The sequence below is a fragment of the Amphibalanus amphitrite genome, unplaced genomic scaffold (assembly GCF_019059575.1).
Source record: "Amphibalanus amphitrite isolate SeventyFive unplaced genomic scaffold, NRLGWU_Aamphi_draft 000724F_arrow, whole genome shotgun sequence".
Classification (NCBI taxonomy): domain Eukaryota; kingdom Metazoa; phylum Arthropoda; class Thecostraca; order Balanomorpha; family Balanidae; genus Amphibalanus; species Amphibalanus amphitrite.
In genome coordinates this window covers 130,765-149,920 of record NW_024882218.1, presented here as the reverse complement: position 1 = coordinate 149,920, position 19,156 = coordinate 130,765, and the positions used below count along the sequence as shown (strand labels likewise).

Below are 19,156 nucleotides of genomic sequence, written 5' to 3'. Positions count from 1 at the left end.
CCTTGTGACCTGACCTTAGGGCTCAGGAGCAGAGTTGGACGGGGGCGTGAATACGCCCCCCCCCTCCATCCCAGCACTGCATGAAAAAACTCGGATCACCAGCACGGCTCATGTCCTAAACAGAACTTCATTTCCTGTCCATTATTTACCGATGTATTTTCGTCAAAACATCAGCTTGAGTCAGACCCAAACCGGATAAAAGCCAATCGCGGATAAAAGCCGACCACGAAGACAGAGGTGTATTGAGAGCCCGGACACCGGCACGGCCGCGTGACGTCACCAGTACACCGCGTGACGTCACCGGAGGCCGACAGGCACGCACAGCGGCGGCGCCCGCGCGCGCACGGGGCCGGTGGGTGTTCACAGAGGAGAGTTTTGATTGCTGGACAGATGACCGATCGGTAAAGTCCGGAGAGGTTTACAGACGCCTGCACAGTCACTGGGGGCTGAGTACAGTGGATTTGGGAGGTGCAGCAGAAAATACCCCCACAGTGCGCTGTATCAGCTGCGCGGTCCCACACCAGTCCCCGTGCGTCACACTTAGCAATAACTTAACCAGACGCTATCAGATACGGTATACGCAATTTCCTAGCCGCGCCGTGGGGTAAACTTAAACAGAATATGGGTATATTTCACTATACATATCACGCCTAAACCAGAACCGCGGACAATAGCGATAAAACGCGCCGGCGCCGCATTACCACCCGGCGGGCGGGCGGGTCGGACTTCTCCCCCCTGTCCCGGCGGGTACATGTCACCGGTACACCCTGACCGCGGAGTGGCGGCCATTGACAATTTGACGGCGAACGGGGCGTCATGGAGGCCGGGTCAAACCGCCCCCCCCCCCCCCGCCCCCGGGGCGACCCTGGGAGGGCAGCCCGGCGGCCCCTGTAAAAATAACGACAACAGAGTCGGCACAGTGGAGCGGTGATTTACCCCCGGGGAGCGGCGACCGAGAGCGCACAGTGGAGCGGTGATTTACCGCGGGGAGCCACGACACGTCCGCGCCGCAGTCGGACAGAGCCACCACCACCACCGGCGGCGTCCGGTCGGCTCACCGGCCCCGGTCCGGCGTCCCGGTCACTGCACCAGCGCCGGCCAGTCGAGTGGCCGCTGGTCAGCTCAGCGCCGGCCGACGCGCCGGCCAGTCGGACAGACGGCTCGCGGCAGCCAGTAGAGGCCGACGGACGGCCACAGCTGATCACGACCCTAGTTAGCGGACCGCGGCCCCGTCAACGAGCAGCCGCCTAGTCAGAAGGCAGAGACCCCGGTCAACTAGCTAACCCGGTCAGTCGACCAATATCTCAGTCACCCTACTAGCCTAGTCAGTCGACCAATATCTCAGTCGGATTACCCACCAATCAGAGAACAAGGACCCTGCTGATGAACCTAGCCAGAATACAAAGGTCCTGGTCAACTGATTAGCCTAGTCAATGAACCACGACCATCGCCGCCTCACCAGCCGACTCAGACACCACGACCATCCAGTCCCCGGACCGGCGCCTCTCACCGCGACCATCCAGTCCCCGGATCGGCGCCTCTAACCGCGTTCCCAGTCCGCTGACTGGGCCGCAGTGACGGGTGAGTCGCACCACTGAGCAGCCGCAGAAGTCGCCCGGGACGACAGAGAGGTCGCCCCCGCCCACACTCGGTGCCGGCCTGCTGCTCCCTCACACACTCAGCGTGCCCTGCCCTCACCAGTCCTAACCCAGCCCGGCGCCGGCCCGCCTGCTGCTCCCTCACACACACTCAGTCCGCTGCCCTCACCAGTCCTAACCCAGCCCGGCGCCGGTCCGGCGGGCAGCTGCCGGCCGCTCCGGGCCCGGCTCCGGCCGCTCCGGCCCGGCTCCGGCTCCGGCCGCTCCGGCCGCTCCGGGCCCGGCTCCGGAGGAGGGAGCGGCGCGGCGCAGCTCTCAGTCGATGTACTGGGCCAGCCAGCGGAACCCCTCGCCGTATCCCTGCCGCTTCAGCACCGAGCACATGAACAACTCCAGCGGCCGACCGGGCAGGTCGCTGCGCGGGATCTTCATCTGAGGGGACGGGGGGGGGGCACAGGTCACTGCGGGGGTCAGGGCAGGTCGCTGCGCGGGATCTTCATCTGATGGGAGACGGTAGACAAGTCACTGCGCGTAGACCGGCCAAGTCACTTCAGGGGTCAGGTCAGGTCAGTGTGGGGTAAAACAAAGCACAAGGGTGCCAAAGTTGCCACGTCGGCCCCTTTCTAGGCATCCATTTAGTATAGGAATATATGCCAGCGTTGGAAGTTGGACAAGTTTGACTGTGTCTGGTTAGTTCAAATGAATACAAGAGCCGAATAAGCGCAAATGCATGGTAGACGATGTAAAGCAAATAAGGTAAGTCGTGATGCATCATGTCGCAACCTGCGAGGTACGGACATCATGACTACCGCCGTGGTGACACTGGTCCCTCAGCTGCCAGTAGCGTGTGACGGAGACGGTTCACAGCAGAGGCCTCTTGCACCAAACTACCTAGCTAGGTAAAATCGAAAAACCGGTTTCAGAATAAGCTAATCAAACGGTGGAAAATTTGTTTGCAATAGCCCAATACATAATCCTACAGGTACTTGATAAATTTTACATCCAAATTGTCACATTTGAGTCTTGGATTGGGTATACGATGCAAAATAATCCAAGCATTGGTGCAAGAGGATTTTGGTGCAAGAGGCCTCTGGACAGAATTCACTGCCCAACTTATACGGCACTCAATGGGCTGAGCGCACGACGCATGCAATATGTACGACGCATGCAATATGTATGACAGTGCGACGGCATGAAAATGACGGAATAGCTGCGCCAGTGATGACAATGGTTATGCTGCGGTATCCACTATCCCGCTGCGTTGTATTGCATTTCATGAATGAAGCGCTGCCCATGGGTAGATCAGCGGCTTCTTTCGGTAGGTGGCAGCTCGATCGGACAGTACCTAGCCGCGTTCACATAGGGTCTGTTGCGAGTCCCTAGCTTCACATTAGATGTTGCAAAACATCTCAGCGGCGCTCTAATGACTTAACCAACCAAAATGATTTCATTCAACGATCTGAAAAAAATGTGTCGAAATAAAGGGACAATAGAATATGAGCTAGAGACCTGCGAAAAAAAATCATTTGTAGCCAGGCATATTAGTACCTATAGCCATCACTGGAAACCGCTACCTATAGTTTACTCTGTTATCCAAAGACTAGGTCCGTACTATTCCTGTGGTCTGTCGGTACTATTCCGGTGGTCTGTCCGTGGTCTGTCCGTACCTTTCCGGTGGTCTGCCCGTGGTCTGTCCCTGGTCTGTCCGTGGTCTGTCTGTACTATTCCTGTGGTCTGTCCGTACCTTTCCGGTGGTCTGTCCGTGGTCTGTCCGTACTATTCCGGTGGTCTGTCCGTGGTCTGTCCGTACTATTCCGGTGGTCTGTCCGTACCTTTCCGGTGGTCTGTCCGTACTGTTACAGTGGTCTGTCCGTGGTCTGTCCGTACCTTTCCGGTGGTCTGTCCGTAGTCTATCCGTGGTCTGTCCGTGGTCTGTCGGTACTATTCAAGTGGTCTGTCCGTACCTTTCCGGTGGTCTGTCCGTGGTCTGTCCTGTGGTCTGTCCGTGGTCTGCCGTACCTCTCCACTGGTCTGCCGTACCTTTCCGGTGGTCTGTCCGTACTATTCCGGTGGTCTGTCCGTACTATTTCTGTGGTCTGTCCGTACCTTTCCGGTGGTCTGTCCGTGGTCTGTCCGTGGTCTGCCGTACCTTTCCGGTGGTCTGTCCGTGGTCTGTCCGTACCTTTCCGGTGGTCTGTCCGTAGTCTATCCGTGGTCTGTCCGTGGTCTGTCGGTACTATTCAAGTGGTCTTTCCGGTGATCTGTCCGTGGTCTGTCCTGTGGTCTGTCCGTGGTCTGCCGTACCTCTCCACTGGTCTGCCGTACCTTTCCGGTGGTCTGTCCGTACTATTCCGGTGGTCTGTCCGTGGTCTGTCCGTACTATTTCTGTGGTCTGTCCGTACCTTTCCGGTGGTCTGTCCGTGGTCTGTCCGTGGTCTGCCGTACCTTTCCGGTGGTCTGTCCGTGGTCTGCCGTACCTTTCCGGTGGTCTGTCCGTAGAGTCCCAGCACGTTCCGCAGTTCGTCCTCGGAGGTCGCGGAAGGTTTGTCGATCTTGTTTCCCAGGATCAGCACCGGGCAGTTGGAGAGCTGCTCGTCCGTCAGCAGCGAGTCCAGCTCCGCCTGGATCACACCAAAACACCGCGGTCAGCACCAAAACAACTCGGTCAGCACCAAAAACAAATCAGTCGGCACCAGAACACGTCGGTCAGCACCAGAACACCGCAAGTAGCACTAAAAGACGGCAAACGGCACCAAATTTGGCAAAGGAGACAAAAAGTCGGCAAACGGGACCAAACTGTAAGAGAAGCAAAAAAAAAAAAAAAAAACACGGATATTGTACCTACTACCTATTACTTGACAGCAAGGCAAAGCATGACACTGGCACCAAATCTCAGAACTGCAAGTAAATGATGAAAGTGAAACATGTATCAAGTCGCCGAAACATCCGTAATTTATGCGTAAAACGTATTAGTGTGATGCGTAACAGATAAAAGATGCATGCAAGGAATGATATACCAATGAAAAAAAAAACTCAGTCACTAAACGTGTCACTAACTAACGAAGGACTTCAACAACCCGCAAGTGACGCAAACCCAAACAACGGCAAAGGCCAGACATCAGGGCCCTGTTTCACGGCGGAGCGCTGCAGTGCGCTGCGCGCGTCAGCGCGTTGGGTTTCCATGGCAATATCAACAAACTTCCCTCTGACGCTACGCTATGACGTCATCGCAAAACGCTAGCACCGCGGCGCCAGCACCATCCGCACGCTAGCAGTATTCGCATTCAAACTTCTGTTCAATTGATACTAGGTTCTTCAAGGTTTCTGTTCGATACGCGATTTACTATAAGCTAACGGATCGCACGCAACGTCATTCGAGTGACGTCAGGGGTGTGCCTCAGTTCCCAGCGCGCTGCAGCGCGCGCAGCGTCGGGCGGTGAAACAGGGACCAGGTGTCCCGCATTACAAGTTCAGCGGCAGCTACTTGTTCCGAAAACCGGTTGGTGGCACGGCACGACTTTTTGCTCCAAATAAGGCGTGGCTGGATACTGCCGCGCCCGGTGACGCAGATGTCCGTAACACGGCCAGTGTAGGACCGTGATGGAGCAGCACTGGCAACATTGAGGACCACCCGACACCCCTGAACTCAGCACGGGGCCGTGCACTGAGTACTGTCAGCTGCCGCATTAGGCAAAAATGCCTACTTCCAGTGCATAGGCGCAGCATCCAAGATATGCCGCCTTCAAATGGGTACACCATTCTCTGATGAAACCGAAGTAATTTAATAACGTCTATTTCGTATTTTAGCGTTCACTATCCATACTCATACCGTCATTGCCTACAGCCCGCTAATGTGTATCGAACATCAACAAAGCATGCCTATTGCCTAATCTTCAACCACAATGATGGAGTTCCCACTAATTCAGCCGACATCCCACCCCTTCCACTCGACGGGCCACGGTAAAGTAATATCCGCGGGCGGGATTCGAACCTTGCTCTCGGTGAGCCGCTGGCGTCCCCACCCCGTGTTTAGTGGTAAAGTAATATCCGCGGCCGGGATTCGAACCGTGCTCTCTGTGAGCCGCTGGCGTCCCCATCCCGTGTTTAGTGGTAAAGTAGTATCCGCGGGCGGGATTCGAACCTTGCTCTCGGTGAGCCGCTCGCGTCCCCACCCCGTGTTTAGTGGTAAAGTAGTATCCGCGGGCGGGATTCGAACCTTGCTCTCTGTCAGCCGCTGGCGTCCCCACCCCGTGTTTAGTGGTAAAGTAGTATCCGCGGGCGGGATTCGAACCTTGCTCTCGGTGAGCCGCTGGCGTCCCCACCCCGCGTTTAGTGGTAAAGTAGTATCCGCGGGCGGGATTCGAACCTTGCTCTCGGTGAGCCGCTGGCATCCCCACCCCGTGTTTAGTGGTAAAGTAGTAGCCGCTGGCGGGATTCGAACCTTGCTCTCGGTGAGCCGCTGGCGTCCCCACCCCGTGTTTAGTGGTAAAGTAGTATCCGCGGGCGGGATTCGAACCTTGCTCTCGGTGAGCCGCTGGCATCCCCACCCCGTGTTTAGTGGTAAAGTAGTAGCCGCTGGCGGGATTCGAACCTTGCTCTCGGTGAGCCGCTGGCGTCCCCACCCCGTGTTTAGTGGTAAAGTAGTATCCGCGGGCGGGATTCGAACCTTGCTCTCGGTGAGCCGTTGGCGTCCCCACCCCGTGTTTAGTGGTAGAGTAGTAGCCGTGGGCGGGATTCGAACCTTGCTCTCTGTCCCCACCCCGTGTTTAGTGGTAAAGTAGTAGCCGCTGGCGGGATTCGAACCTTGCTCTCTGTGAGCCGCTGGCGTCCCCACCCCGCGTTTAGTGGTAAAGTAGTAGCCGCGGGCGGGATTCGAACCTTGCTCTCGGTGAGCCGCTGGCATCCCCACCCCGTGTTTAGTGGTAAAGCAGTAGCCGCTGGCGGGATTCGAACCTTGCTCTCTGTGAGCCGCTGCCGGTCGCTGGCGTCCACCAGGAAGACGATCGAGTCCACGGCCGGGAAGTAGTCCTTCCAGACGCGCCGCGCCTGATGATGGCCGCCCAGGTCGAACGTGGTGAACCGCATGTTACCGATGGAGAGCTCCTCAGACGCTGCCCAACACAGAACACAGAGTTACCAATGGAGAGCTCCTCAGACGCTGCCGAACACAGAACACAGAACGTGGTGAACCGCATGTTACCGATGGAGAGCTCCTCAGACGCTGCCGAACACAGAACACAGAACACATGTTACCAATGGAGAGCTCCTCAGACGCTGCCGAACACAGAACACAGAACGTGGTGAACCGCATGTTACCAATGGAGAGCTCCTCAGACGCTGCCGAGCACAGAACACAGAGTTACCAATGGAGAGCTCCTCAGACGCTGCCGAACACAGAACACAGAACGTGGTGAACCGCATGTTACCGATGGAGAGCTCCTCAGACGCTGCCGAACACAGAACACAGAACACAGAGTTACCAATGGAGAGCTCCTCAGACGCTGCCGAACACAGAACACAGAACACAGAGTTACCAATGGAGAGCTCCTCAGACGCTGCCGAACACAGAACACAGAACGTGGTGAACCGCATGTTACCGATGGAGAGCTCCTCAGACGCTGCCGAACACAGAACACAGAACACAGAGTTACCAATGGAGAGCTCCTCAGACGCTGCCGAACACAGAACACAGAACACAGAGTTACCAATGGAGAGCTCCTCAGACGCTGCCCAACACAGAACACGAACGTGGTGAACCGCATGTTACCAATGGAGAGCTCCTCAGACGCTGCCCAACACAGAACACGAACGTGGTGAACCGCATGTTACCGATGGAGAGCTCCTCAGACGCTGCCGAACACAGAACACAGAGTTACCAATGGAGAGCTCCTCAGACGCTGCCCAACACAGAACACGAACGTGGTGAACCGCATGTTACCGATGGAGAGCTCCTCAGACGCTGCCGAACACAGAACACGAACGTGGTGAACCGCATGTTACCAATGGAGAGCTCCTCAGACGCTGCCGAACACAGAACACAGAGTTACAGAGAACCGCATGTTACCAATGGAGAGCTCCTCAGACGCTGGGGAACACAGAACACAGAACACAGAGTTACCAATGGAGAGCTCCTCAGACGCTGCAGAGACGGGACACAGAGTTACACAGAACACATGTTACCAATGGAGAGCTCCTCAGACGCTGCGGAGTGGGGACACAGAGTTACACAGAACACATGTTACCAATGGAGAGCTCCTCAGACGCTGCGGAGACGGGACACAGAGTTACAGAGACGCTGCCGAACACAGAACACAGAGTTACAGACACACAGCTCCTCAGACGCTGCCGAACACAGAGTTAATGACACACAGCTACTCAGAGGCTGCCGCACACAGAACACAGAGTTACAGACACACAGCTCCTCAGACGCTGCCGAACACAGAACACAGAGTTACAGAGACGCTGCCGAGCACAGAACACAGAGTTACAGACACACAGCTACTGAAAGGCTGGGGAAACGGGACAGACTGTTGTCAGTGGAGAGCTCTCCTGAGGCTACGGAAACGGGAAACGGGGGTACACTGTTACCAAAGGACAGTTTCTCAAAGGATGTGCACTGATATGCAAATCCCATTAGCAAGTTTCCACCGGCGCACTGCCGCCGGCCCGCCCGGGCAGCCGCTGTGCCGTCAGCGACACTGCGGTGTACAGCCGCTGTGCCGTCAGCGACACTGCGGTGTACAGCCGCTGTTCCGTCAGCGACACTGCGGTGTACAGCCGCTGTGCGACACTGCGGTGTACAGCCGCTGTGCCGACAGCGACACTGCGGTGTACAGCCGCTGTTCCGTCAGCGACACTGCGGTGTACAGCCGCTGTGCGACACTGCGGTGTACAGCCGCTGTGCCGTCAGCGACACTGCGGTGTACAGCCGCTGTGCCGTCAGCGACACTGCGGTGTACAGCCGCTGTGCCGTCAGCGACACTGCGGTGTACAGCCGCTGTGCCGTCAGCGACACTGCGGTGTACAGCCGCTGTGCCGTCAGCGACACTGCGGTGTACAGCCGCTGTGCCGTCAGCGACACTGCGGTGTACAGCCGCTGTGCCGTCAGCGACACTGCGGTGTACAGCCGCTGTGCCGTCAGCGACACTGCGGTGTACAGCCGCTGTGCCGACAGCGACACTGCGGTGTACAGCCGCTGTTCCGACAGCGACACTGCGGTGTACAGCCGCTGTGCCGTCAGCGACACTGCGGTGTACAGCCGCTGTTCCGACAGCGACACTGCGGTGTACAGCCGCTGTGCCGTCAGCGACACTGCGGTGTACAGCCGCTGTGCCGTCAGCGACACTGCGGTGTACAGCCGCTGTGCCGTCAGCGACACTGCGGTGTACAGCCGCTGTGCCGTCAGCGACACTGCGGTGTACAGCCGCTGTGCCGACAGCGACACTGCGGTGTTAAGTCCAATACACTCGCCGTCCGTCCGCGGCAGTGGCCGGCCGGAGTACGTCAGTCGCACCAGGAGCCAAGGCCAGCGGGTCCCCGTCAGTATCTACAGTCGGCCCGGCGAAGATGACTCGGCGAACCGCGCGGCGCCGACGGAGACTATCAGAGGGAAATCACGGGACACTAATGCCTCCGACCGCCCACAGTGAACACACGCGTCCGTGAAAAAAACCAAACCCGCAGAATCAGGCGTCCAGTTTGGCAAACTGATTCACTAAACATTCCTACTGCCATGCTGCAAACTGATCACCGAGCCAATCAAATTGTCAGCTCTATAACGTCACACCAAATTCAAAATGAGTTCTCAGGCATAAAAATAAATGGCATCAGTTTAACACCAGTCAAACATTCACTTTCATTATATAATGAGCACCACAACTCCTCAAGTCTAAATGCACCAAATGTGACCCAGGCAAAGCAGTTAACTGGGACCTTCAGAGCGCCTAACGCTGATACTCTTTTGAACCCATCTGAATACAGGTGTGTAAAAAACGACAATTTGCTACCTTTCCATGGGACTAGATGCATGTGCGTCGGTACATCAGCACAATTACTGATCCCAACCAGTAGCATGGTAAGAAGCCATAATAAATGCATTTTTGAAACTATATAGAACACAAAGATCGCTTGTAAATTATTAAACTATCCTACAAAGCTGTTCAAACTGTATCAAAGGACTTGCCCTGGGCCCTTCCCTAAGTAATCTTGCATGGCTCTCCAATCAGGATGTGTTTTTGCTTTGGGCAGGCCTGGGAACTAATGATACGGTAGCTCACCAAGCTAGTCATGTTAGCTCACCGAGCTAGTATCCCTATGTGACTCACTTACGGCACTCACTGGGTGTTCTTTGACACTCACTAGTCACTGGGTGTACTGTACGTAGTATGACACTCTGGGGTAGTTTGGCACTCACTGAATTTAAGCAAGTTGTTTAAATTCTGATAACAAGTGTGGGGTCATGATTACAGCCGATGAGCAAATGTTAAGAATTAACCCTCGCCGGCCAAGGGGAGGGGGGTGCCCCCCCCCCAGGGCTTTTTCGCGATAGCTCCGAACACGCTGGCGATAGAGAGCTGAAACTTGGCATACCTACCTGACCTTTGATTCAAGCCGGATCTTTTGACACCAACCGCATTTTCGGGTCAGGTCAGGTCAGGTCACTGACCTATGACGTCATAAGTGAATCTCTGCACGGTCTTCAGATGTCGCAACTTCGCAACGCCCTCACTGCTAGAGGAGCTTTCACAGGGAAATGAAACTTGCAGGACCCAGTATCCATTACGAGTCTCACAGCTTGTATATCTCGGATTTTTCCTTAAGGTCATATGAGGTCAGGTCATTTTCGTGACCTCACCATTATAAGCCAATGGGGAAAAATGAAAACTGCTATTCTGGCACCGGGAACGATCTCCAACTATCTCAAGCACACAGAATCGTGATTTGATGCACTCCTTGCAAGGTTGGATGCGTCACTTTTGCAATGTTGACCCTGCGTGACGTCATTTATGACGTCATCAAAGTCATATTAGTTTTTCGTCAATAACTCCCGATCAACTTGAGCTAGCGAGTCGGAAAAGCCACCAATGGACTCAGGAAGAGCTGCCGAATCGAATGATATGCGACATGACCTCTTTCGACCATCTTCGTGACCTGGGGGCGCTGACCTGACCGTGGCCGGAGGTCAACACTCAACACCCTAAGTTGACCTGACCCAAACAAAAAGTAGGTATATCATTCGACGCGCCTGTGCGAGGCAAACATGATACTGCCAAAATCGCGGCTCTGTGGCCGTTCTATGCGAAGTTATTCACCAAAAACTGAACCGTACCTTGGCCACTTGACCTGACCTCTGAGGTCACAGGTTGACCTAGGACCTTAAAATCGGGTATCAATCTCTGCGTCTCGTAACGGCGCACACGCTCGTTTTTTTCCGCGACGCGCTAGCTCCAACAGGGGCGAAACGGCGAGGAGGGTTGTACCCGCCCCCCTTGGCCGGCGCGTATGTAGAAAACCAATAGCTCGTGCGAGGGTTAAGTGATTTTTGTATGTGATAGCATGAAAATAAGTTAATAAGTTAACCCTCGCCCGCACATGCCATTTTCCCATCCTAGAACGCACATGGGGGGGGGGGGGTGGTTGCCACCCCCCCGCGCCATTTCGTTCCTGTTGGAGATAGAGCTTAGCAGTAAAGACCAAAAAGATTCTTTGGGAAGAGACGAATCCAATGATACCCAGTTTTACCTTCTCAGGTCAGTCATTGACCTTCCAGGTCAGGTCAAACTAAAAAATATTGCTGTTTTGGGTCACCGTTGGATATCAAGTGCGCTGCTTATCAAATACCGATGACGATGCTGTTTTCTGGTGCCAAGCCAGCTAGAACCTCTTTGTCACACTACCCGACCAGAATTTTGCTGCTGAGGTCATTTCAGGTCAAGTTAGGTCAAGGTCAATTATATGTGTTTGTATGTCTGTGTGTGTCTGTGTGTATACTGATGTGTGCACCGATTGTTTTTGGGTCCATATTACATGAAATCATGATCTGAGAAGCTTTTACCAAAAATGCAGTCAAAAAACTTCACAAAAAGTAAATTCAGCTTGCCTAAAACGCAATTATGTTAGATGACCTAGGTTGACCTTGACCCTGACCTTGACCCCTGTACATGGTCGAACAACATGTTCCATGATAGGTGGGAGGTAAGACTGGCAAAAAAGGCCGAAATCAGGGTGTCAAAAGCTCACAAGGCCCATGGCAAGCGCAAAAAGTTGAGAATTGGCCATTTGGGTCATGACATGACCTGAAAAACAAGGTCATATCTCCGAAACCAAAATTCACAGAAACTTGAAATTTTCAGTGGACATCAAGAAAGGATAGAGGAGCAGCTATACGAAAAATCAGCCTTCTAGCTCTAAAAATGTTGAGTGCAGAGCAGAAAGACTACCTGGGGGGGGGGGTGGCAACCACCCCCCCCCCCCATGTGCGGGCGAGGGTTAAAGAATAGGGAGTGTCCTATCCAGGAGAACCTGAAATGGAAACTAACAGCTGATTGCGTTCCCTTCGGTAAGTGCCCGAGGGCACGCGTCTGCCGCGCCCTCACTGGCGCCGCGTAAGAGAAAAACAATAGAAATGGTCCTCTTTTTCAAGGTCACCTGTATTCGGCCCTCGTGTACCTACGACTTTTGTGCGCAACGGAAAATAATAGTTTTGGTTTCATTTGATAGCCTGATCAATTTTGTCTATGGTGAGTAGCTTCTAAACCTAAAAATAATTGTGTATTGCAGTCTAATACCCATTTAAAAACAGGCCGCCCGCGTAGCCCAATAGCCCATAGACCGTAATGCTTACCGGCGGGAGTTTCTAGTAATGATACTTAACGAACGCTAGGTGGCAGGTCGATCGCCCAGAACACTGTCCGTAATGTTAAAGGAATAGGAGTTTCCTATCCAGGTTCTTTCATCCATGGAATGACACTGGGGTATGGTATGACACTGGGGTATGGTATGAAGTATGACACTGGGGTATGGTATGACACTCACTGGGGTATGGTATGACACTCACTGGGGTAGAGGGCAGGGGCGCCGCCACGGATTTTTGACTGGGGGGGACGGACTGACTGACTGAAAACACAAGTAGACATTCTTACCGTGGCTTTTTCGGCGCGAAGCGCCGCGAAAACTGGCAAAAAAATATTAGGCAAAACTGCTCCAAAATACGAATTTTGCAGCCCGTGTAACAAGCTTGATACCAGAAAACCTTAGGTCAGGAAAACCAAGTCAAGTAGTCAAGTCGCCTCAAAGTTTTGTGGTCCTGCAACCGTATAGCTTATTTCTTAGAAGCTGGAAATTTAGTGTAGCGTGACTGCAGAAGCGTGGGGTCGGAGCCGGAATCAGTCGGAGTTGACTGTTTTGGCCAGTTTTGGCCAGAGTCGGAGTTGAAGTCTTCGAAAATGTTCGGATTTTGACTTCGAGGTCGGATTGGTGTAAAGTCATGTTCTTGGCTGGTTAGACGAAATATATTAGGTCCGTGTTCGGCCAGCCGTGTTGTACGACACACGTTGATCACGATATCAAAAATCGGCAGTTCCGCGATGGCAGGTCGGATAAGCCTGGAGATTTTGTTGGCCGAGGTGGCAGGGGTCAGACCCATGCATGTGGGCCCACACCCCATATACTGAGTATCTAAACCTCCTGGACCCTCTCAGATTCGGCACCGGCCGTTCCATCTCTTCCATCCTCAGGACAGTCAAATCCTTCTCCTCCACGCCGCAACCCCCTGCTCCGGGCTGGACGGGCAACTCTATCCCATGCGGGAATGGCTCCACTGGAGCTATAGTCCTTTGCCGGGTGCAGTGAGTGCCAGTGGGCTGGGCTGCCTGTTCGATTGGTCGGGTTCATCCCAAGTGGCTCACTAGGGTGGCTGCCCCGACCAATGTCTCCCACTAATTCTTTCATACTTGCGGCTCTGAAATGGTCTCTTTGGACCGAAGGGCCTAATCAAATTTCGAGTAGGATAACAACCAGTAAAACGCCTTTTGGGGCGACTAACGGAGCGAGCGAGAGGGTGGGGTGGGCCTTGCACGTGCGAAATTGCGAGGGGATACCTCCAACTAACTTGTGCACTGCACCCTTCTAACCGGTCCCTAACGATGTGCCAAATTTGAGCGCAATCGGCCTAGCCGTTCTCGAGATCTGGAAGCGGCACCCTGCACGTGCGCACGTGCAAAATGGATCCAAACTGACTTTTGCACGGCACCCTACTAACCGGTCCCTAACCATGTATCAGATTTCAGCACAATCGGTTCAGCCGTTCTCGAGATCTGGAATCGACCCCTGCATGTGCGCACGTGCAGCAGCACCCCAACTGTGGCACATGTATATGCATTGCCTAGTGGGTATACCTACCCAAGATTACCTACGTACATGCCAACTTTCAGCGCAATCGGCCCAGTAGTTGCCGAGATATTGAAATTGTTACAAAACTGACACCTCTTCGTTTTTCACGTGGCACGTGCATATGGGGTCACTCACATGCATCGGGAATAGTCCGATCCGATGCTCGTTAGAAGGAATGAATCTAGATTCTAGTGCTACCCTGCAAAAATTACCGCATGTAAATCGGCCAAGTGGTTGCTGAGATATAAGCCTAGCAAAAGCGTGACCACGGCATACTCAGAAATTTCCGTTAACCTACGAAAGACTAAGCTCGCTTCGCTCGCTCCGTAATGAGTTTGGGGGGGACGTCCCCCTTCAATTCTGAGAGTGGGGGGGACGCGTCCCCCCCGTCCCCCCCGGTGGCGGCGCCCATGGTAGAGGGTGACACTGCGTTATAGCATGACCCCCACTGGGGTGTAGGGTGACACCCACTGAGTTATCCCGGCAGTTGCTGGGGTATTTCGGCACCCGCCGTTTGCTGGGGGGGGGGGGGGGCGTTAAACGCCCCCAGCCGATAACTCGAGAACCAATAGGCGCAGCGAAACGCACGAGGCGGCAAACGAAAGAACGCGACGAGACGCTTCAGATGAGTACTTTAAAGTTGAATTTTGAGGTCACAGGTCGGGTCAAGGTCAGGTCAAACACCTGAAATCGGGCTTTCAGTAGCATGGACTTCAGGACTTCGCAATGGGCGCCTCTCGTCAGAAACTCTGTCAAAACGGTGCACAATCCATCATATAAGGCCTACAAGAGTGTCAGTTTCATGTAGGGGTCAGTCAAGCATAGGTCAGGGTCAAGGTCAGGTCAACCGGGTAGGCACATATCCCCGAAAATCAAAACTGTTATTCGCAGCCTATGACACATGTTTTATGGGTAATTTGGGCCGTAGAACACGATGGTGACATTCATTTTATCAGATGTGTACGTGTTTGGCTCAAAAAGTTCAATTTAAGAAATTCATGTATCATGGTCGTGAAGTAGTCACGAGAAATTGTCAAGATTCAGTTCAAGATTTTGGAAAATGCGGAACGATAATCAATAAACGAAGATAGCCATTTGATTGGTCATGGTATTGGCATTCTAATGGCGTTTACGGCATGTCTGTATGTCTATTCTGTGATTTTATATGATTTTTTGAACATCTGCCGTTTTTGGTCGAAAAGTCAGAAATCATGACGTCACGAAAACCTCGATATCTCAAAAATTTTCCGATGGATGTTTTTGAAACTTTGTCACAATAAACTTCAATCAATTCCCTACAGGTACCCAAAATTTGGCGTGCCTTTATGCTATGGCCCGGCGAAAAAAGTGGGGGCATTTAACGCCCCCCCCCCCAGCAACTCGCGGGTTATAGTATGCCAATCACTGGGGTATAACATGGCAATCACTGGGGTAAGTAGGTACAGTACGAGACTCACTGGGGTAAGTACTGTAGGTACAGTACGAGACTCACTGGGGTAAGTACTGTAGGTACAGTACGAGACTCACTGGGGTAAGTACTGTAGGTACAGTACGAGACTCACTGGGGTAAGTACTGTAGGTACAGTACGAGACTCACTGGGGTAAGTACTGTAGGTACAGTACGAGACTCACTGGGGTAAGTACTGTAGGTACAGTACGAGACTCACTGGGGTAAGTACTGTAGGTACAGTACGAGACTCACTGGGGTAAGTACTGTAGGTACAGTACGAGACTCACTGGGGTAAGTACTGTAGGTACAGTACGAGACTCACTGGGGTAAGTACCGTAGGTACAATACGAGACTCACTGGGGTAAGTACCGTAGGTACAGTACGAGACTCACTGGGGTAAGTACTGTAGGTACAGTACGAGACTCACTGGGGTAAGTACTGTAGGTACAGTACGAGACTCACTGGGGTAAGTACTGTAGGTACAGTACGAGACTCACTGGGGTAAGTAAGTAGGTACAGTACGAGACTCACTGGGGTAAGTAGGTACAGTATACGAGACTCACTGGGGTAAGTAGGTAGGTACAGTACGAGACTCACTGGGGTAAGTACTGTAGGTACAGTACGAGACTCACTGGGGTAAGTAGGTACAGTACGAGACTCACTGGGGTAAGTAAGTAGGTACAGTACGAGACTCACTGGGGTAAGTAGGTACAGTATACGAGACTCACTGGGGTAAGTAGGTAGGTACAGTACGAGACTCACTGGGGTGCAGGGTGGGCACGTGCTGCGCCATCCGGTCGTCCTTCAGCATGTGGAGCAGTGTGGTTTTCCCGGCATTGTCCAGGCCCAAGAAGAGCAGCTTCCCCGACTTCTTATACAGACCTGCAAACACAGCGCTATCAGGGAGGCACCCACATAGAGCACAAACAGAACCGACAGCCCAGCACGGCCACAACAGAATGCTGAACACATTCATTATATGAAAGGTCAAATTGATCTCAACTCCAAAGTAGTATTGATAAAGCTTAGGTGCCTTGGTTAACAGCTTAAAATTGTGCCACCCACATAGATATGCAATTTTAGTGACACTTGACCAAGTAAACAAGCAGCAATGCAGACAATGATATAGCCAGGTAATAACTGCAGTGACCATGATGTAACCAGGTAAGAGGTGGTAACTGGTAACAGACAACAGTGACACTTACCAAGGTAGCCCAGAACACCAGTAAGCCAGTCCCAGATGAACATTTCGACCGATATGTGTCAGAGCCGGCCTCTGAAACAAAGCAAAAGATGACATGAACCAATGCCAAATGCTGAAACTGATCTGGACTAGGAAGTTTCCCAGCCCTGTTTGCAGGCTGGTGCTGAGTGCCTATCCCACTGGCGTATGTGCCCAGTCAGCTCCGCTGGCTGCTACCCCACTACGAGGTCCCGGTGAGTGCCTATCCCACTGGCTTATGGGCCCAGTCAGCTCTGCTGGCTGCTACCCCACTACGAGGTCCCGGTGAGTGCCTATCCCACTGGCGTATGTGCCCAGTCAGCTCCGCTGACTGCTGCCCCACTACGAGGTCCCAGTGAGTGCCTATCCCACTGGCGTATGTGCCCAGTCAGCTCCGCTGGCTGCTGCCCCACTACGAGGTCCCAGTGAGTGCCTATCCCACTGGCGTATGTGCCCAGTCAGCTCTGCTGGCTGCTGCCGCTCCTGCCCCTGCCCCTGGTCAGGCCCCTGCTGCCCCTGGCCCTGGCCTGCTGCCCCTGCCCCTGGTCAGGCCCCTAACCCTGGCCCTGGCCTGCTGCCCCTGGTCAGGCCCCTGCTGCCCCTGGCCCTGGCCTGCTGCCCCTGCCCCTGGTCAGGCCCCTGCTGCCCCATTACCAGGTCCTGGTCCGGCCAAATATCGGGCAGAACTTGCTCTCAAACTTTTGAAATTATCGGGCCTGACCAGGAGTTCAACTTGGTGTTAATTCTAGTGCCAGTCCCTGAAATTTAGACAACATGGCATACCTTCCTTAGATGCTTTTAACAAGTTGAGTTTAAACAGAAAAATACAGTCTGTTCCTCCCAGCTTATTTTTTTATTTGACACAGAAAGAATAAAGACGAAACCCTTCATGTGCCTTCTCATTTAAAAGCACCACACCACTTCCCTGAAATTTTTTTCCTGCTGCTTCATGACTTTTTTGTGCAAAATGATCAGAATTCATATTTAAAAAAGAATTTAATTATTTCAATATCAGAAGTTCTACCATAAAGCAGGGTGTTAAGGGACAGTGGGGTGCTAATGGACAGTTGCAAGGGAAAAACTTCAAGTCATATCAAGTTCCTCATCTAAGAAGGTTAAATAAAAACTTGAGTGTGGAAGTTGACACTGTTTTGTTACCCTGCTTGAGTTACATAATAAAACACCTCAAAACTGTCCCTTAACATCTCGCTTTACTGTATATTCTTCATCAAATAGGGTTTGTCACAGAATCTTACTATGTGTTGACCAATCATATTATGTAATTCAAAACCAGCAGCATGCTGATCAGCAGATGATGATGTGACCTCATTCTTCTACAATGACAAAGGACACACATTCCTCTACAAAGTGCTCTTTCTCATCTACAAAACACTGTTTTTGGAACAAAAAAAGGAACATCTTGCCTGGGGTGATCACTGTGGAGTCAAGGGCACCACAAAATGCTGAGTGTGGTGTGTGTGGTGCGTGCAGCAGGTGTGGGGGTAGGGGATGGGTAGGCAGTTGGCAGTTCTGACGTCACAGCCGCGTGCGGTGGACAGTCCCGTGACCCGTGGCCAGTCCCGACCGACCACACCACAGCAATCGCTGTGTGCGGTGATGGAAGGATGAAGTAGGGACGCAGTGGGTTTAGTCTGTATACGGTCCGACCACACACAGGGCCCGTGAACAGCCCTCTGATTTGTGCTAGTCTCAGTCTCAGCTCAAGCTCAAGGTACCTACAAAACTACTTAAAAGTGATGTATTTCCTTTTACAATTACATTGATTCATGTCAAATTAAACCACAAGGAGGTAATGGCCAAACATTTTCTGGATGATAAAAATATATTATTGCATAATAATAAATGACAGAATTGACCTAGACCTACTTTTACAATATCGAGGGAATCCAAACAAAGCAAGGCTGTTTATCGAAAGTTCAGGAATATACGCCAGCCTCACACTCCATTTACTTCTACACTGTTGTATTTATCTCACCTGTATCGTTATTAGAAGCTAAATATAATATACTTTTATTAATTCACAAAGAATTGTCCGTCATCACAGAGATTCGTCAACTAAAGATGCGTCTAGTTCTTTCCGTACACAGTTGGCAGTTTCAATAATGCCGCAGTAACGACGTTTATTGAAACATGCTACTAAATTATAGTTATTCTCGAGTTGTACCTATACCTTGTTTGCATGTCTTTTTTATTCTAAAATGACGAAAATATCGACAATATCGAAAAAACGAATTTATTTACAAGAGCTACTTCAAAATTTTATTACGCTGCATGAATCAGGAACTATCGGTCCCGTAGCCGGTAGCTCAGTCGGTAGAGCGTTGGACTCCGTGTGGTTAGAGCACGCGTCTCGCCCGGTAACAGGGGTGGAGAATTGTAACAGAGTACAAATGTTTGGTTCTTTGTCGCCAAGCCGCCCTCCGCCGTGCGTCCGTGGGTATGTGTGTCGGAGTTTGCATCTCCTCTGCCCGTTGC

General features: G+C 52.6%; 1 protein-coding gene across 2 annotated transcripts; it reads right to left on the bottom strand.

Annotated features, from left to right (window-relative positions):
- Window positions 1–224: 224 nt before the first annotated feature.
- LOC122365237 (GTP-binding protein SAR1b-like) lies at window positions 225–18,773 on the bottom strand. 2 transcript variants are annotated; one of them, XM_043336241.1, is made up of 6 exons: window positions 18,657–18,773; window positions 16,644–16,714; window positions 16,201–16,320; window positions 6,552–6,709; window positions 4,076–4,219; window positions 225–2,030 (listed from the first exon to the last, which is right to left on the bottom strand). In XM_043336241.1, exons 2-6 carry the CDS (start codon window positions 16,684–16,686, stop codon window positions 1,914–1,916), a joined length of 582 nt encoding a protein of 193 aa, XP_043192176.1. In that variant the 5' UTR covers window positions 16,687–16,714; window positions 18,657–18,773; the 3' UTR covers window positions 225–1,913. The 2 variants fall into 2 exon arrangements, with proteins under 2 accessions (XP_043192176.1, XP_043192177.1); XM_043336242.1 differs by lacking the exon at window positions 225–2,030 and adding an exon at window positions 2,062–2,098.
- Window positions 18,774–19,156: the final 383 nt, after the last annotated feature.

Excerpts from the sequence above, each read along its gene's own strand:
- LOC122365237 (XM_043336241.1), bottom strand. The coding sequence starts at position 16,686 with ATGTTCATCTGGGACTGGCTTACTGGTGTTCTGGGCTACCTTG. Across the intron at positions 6,710-16,200 it reads CGTGCCCACCCTGCACCCCA|CGTCTGAGGAGCTCTCCATC; the intron begins GTGAGTCTCGTA and ends TGTGTTGGGCAG. Across the intron at positions 4,220-6,551 it reads AGCGGCTCACAGAGAGCAAG|GCGGAGCTGGACTCGCTGCT; the intron begins GTTCGAATCCCG and ends GGTGTGATCCAG.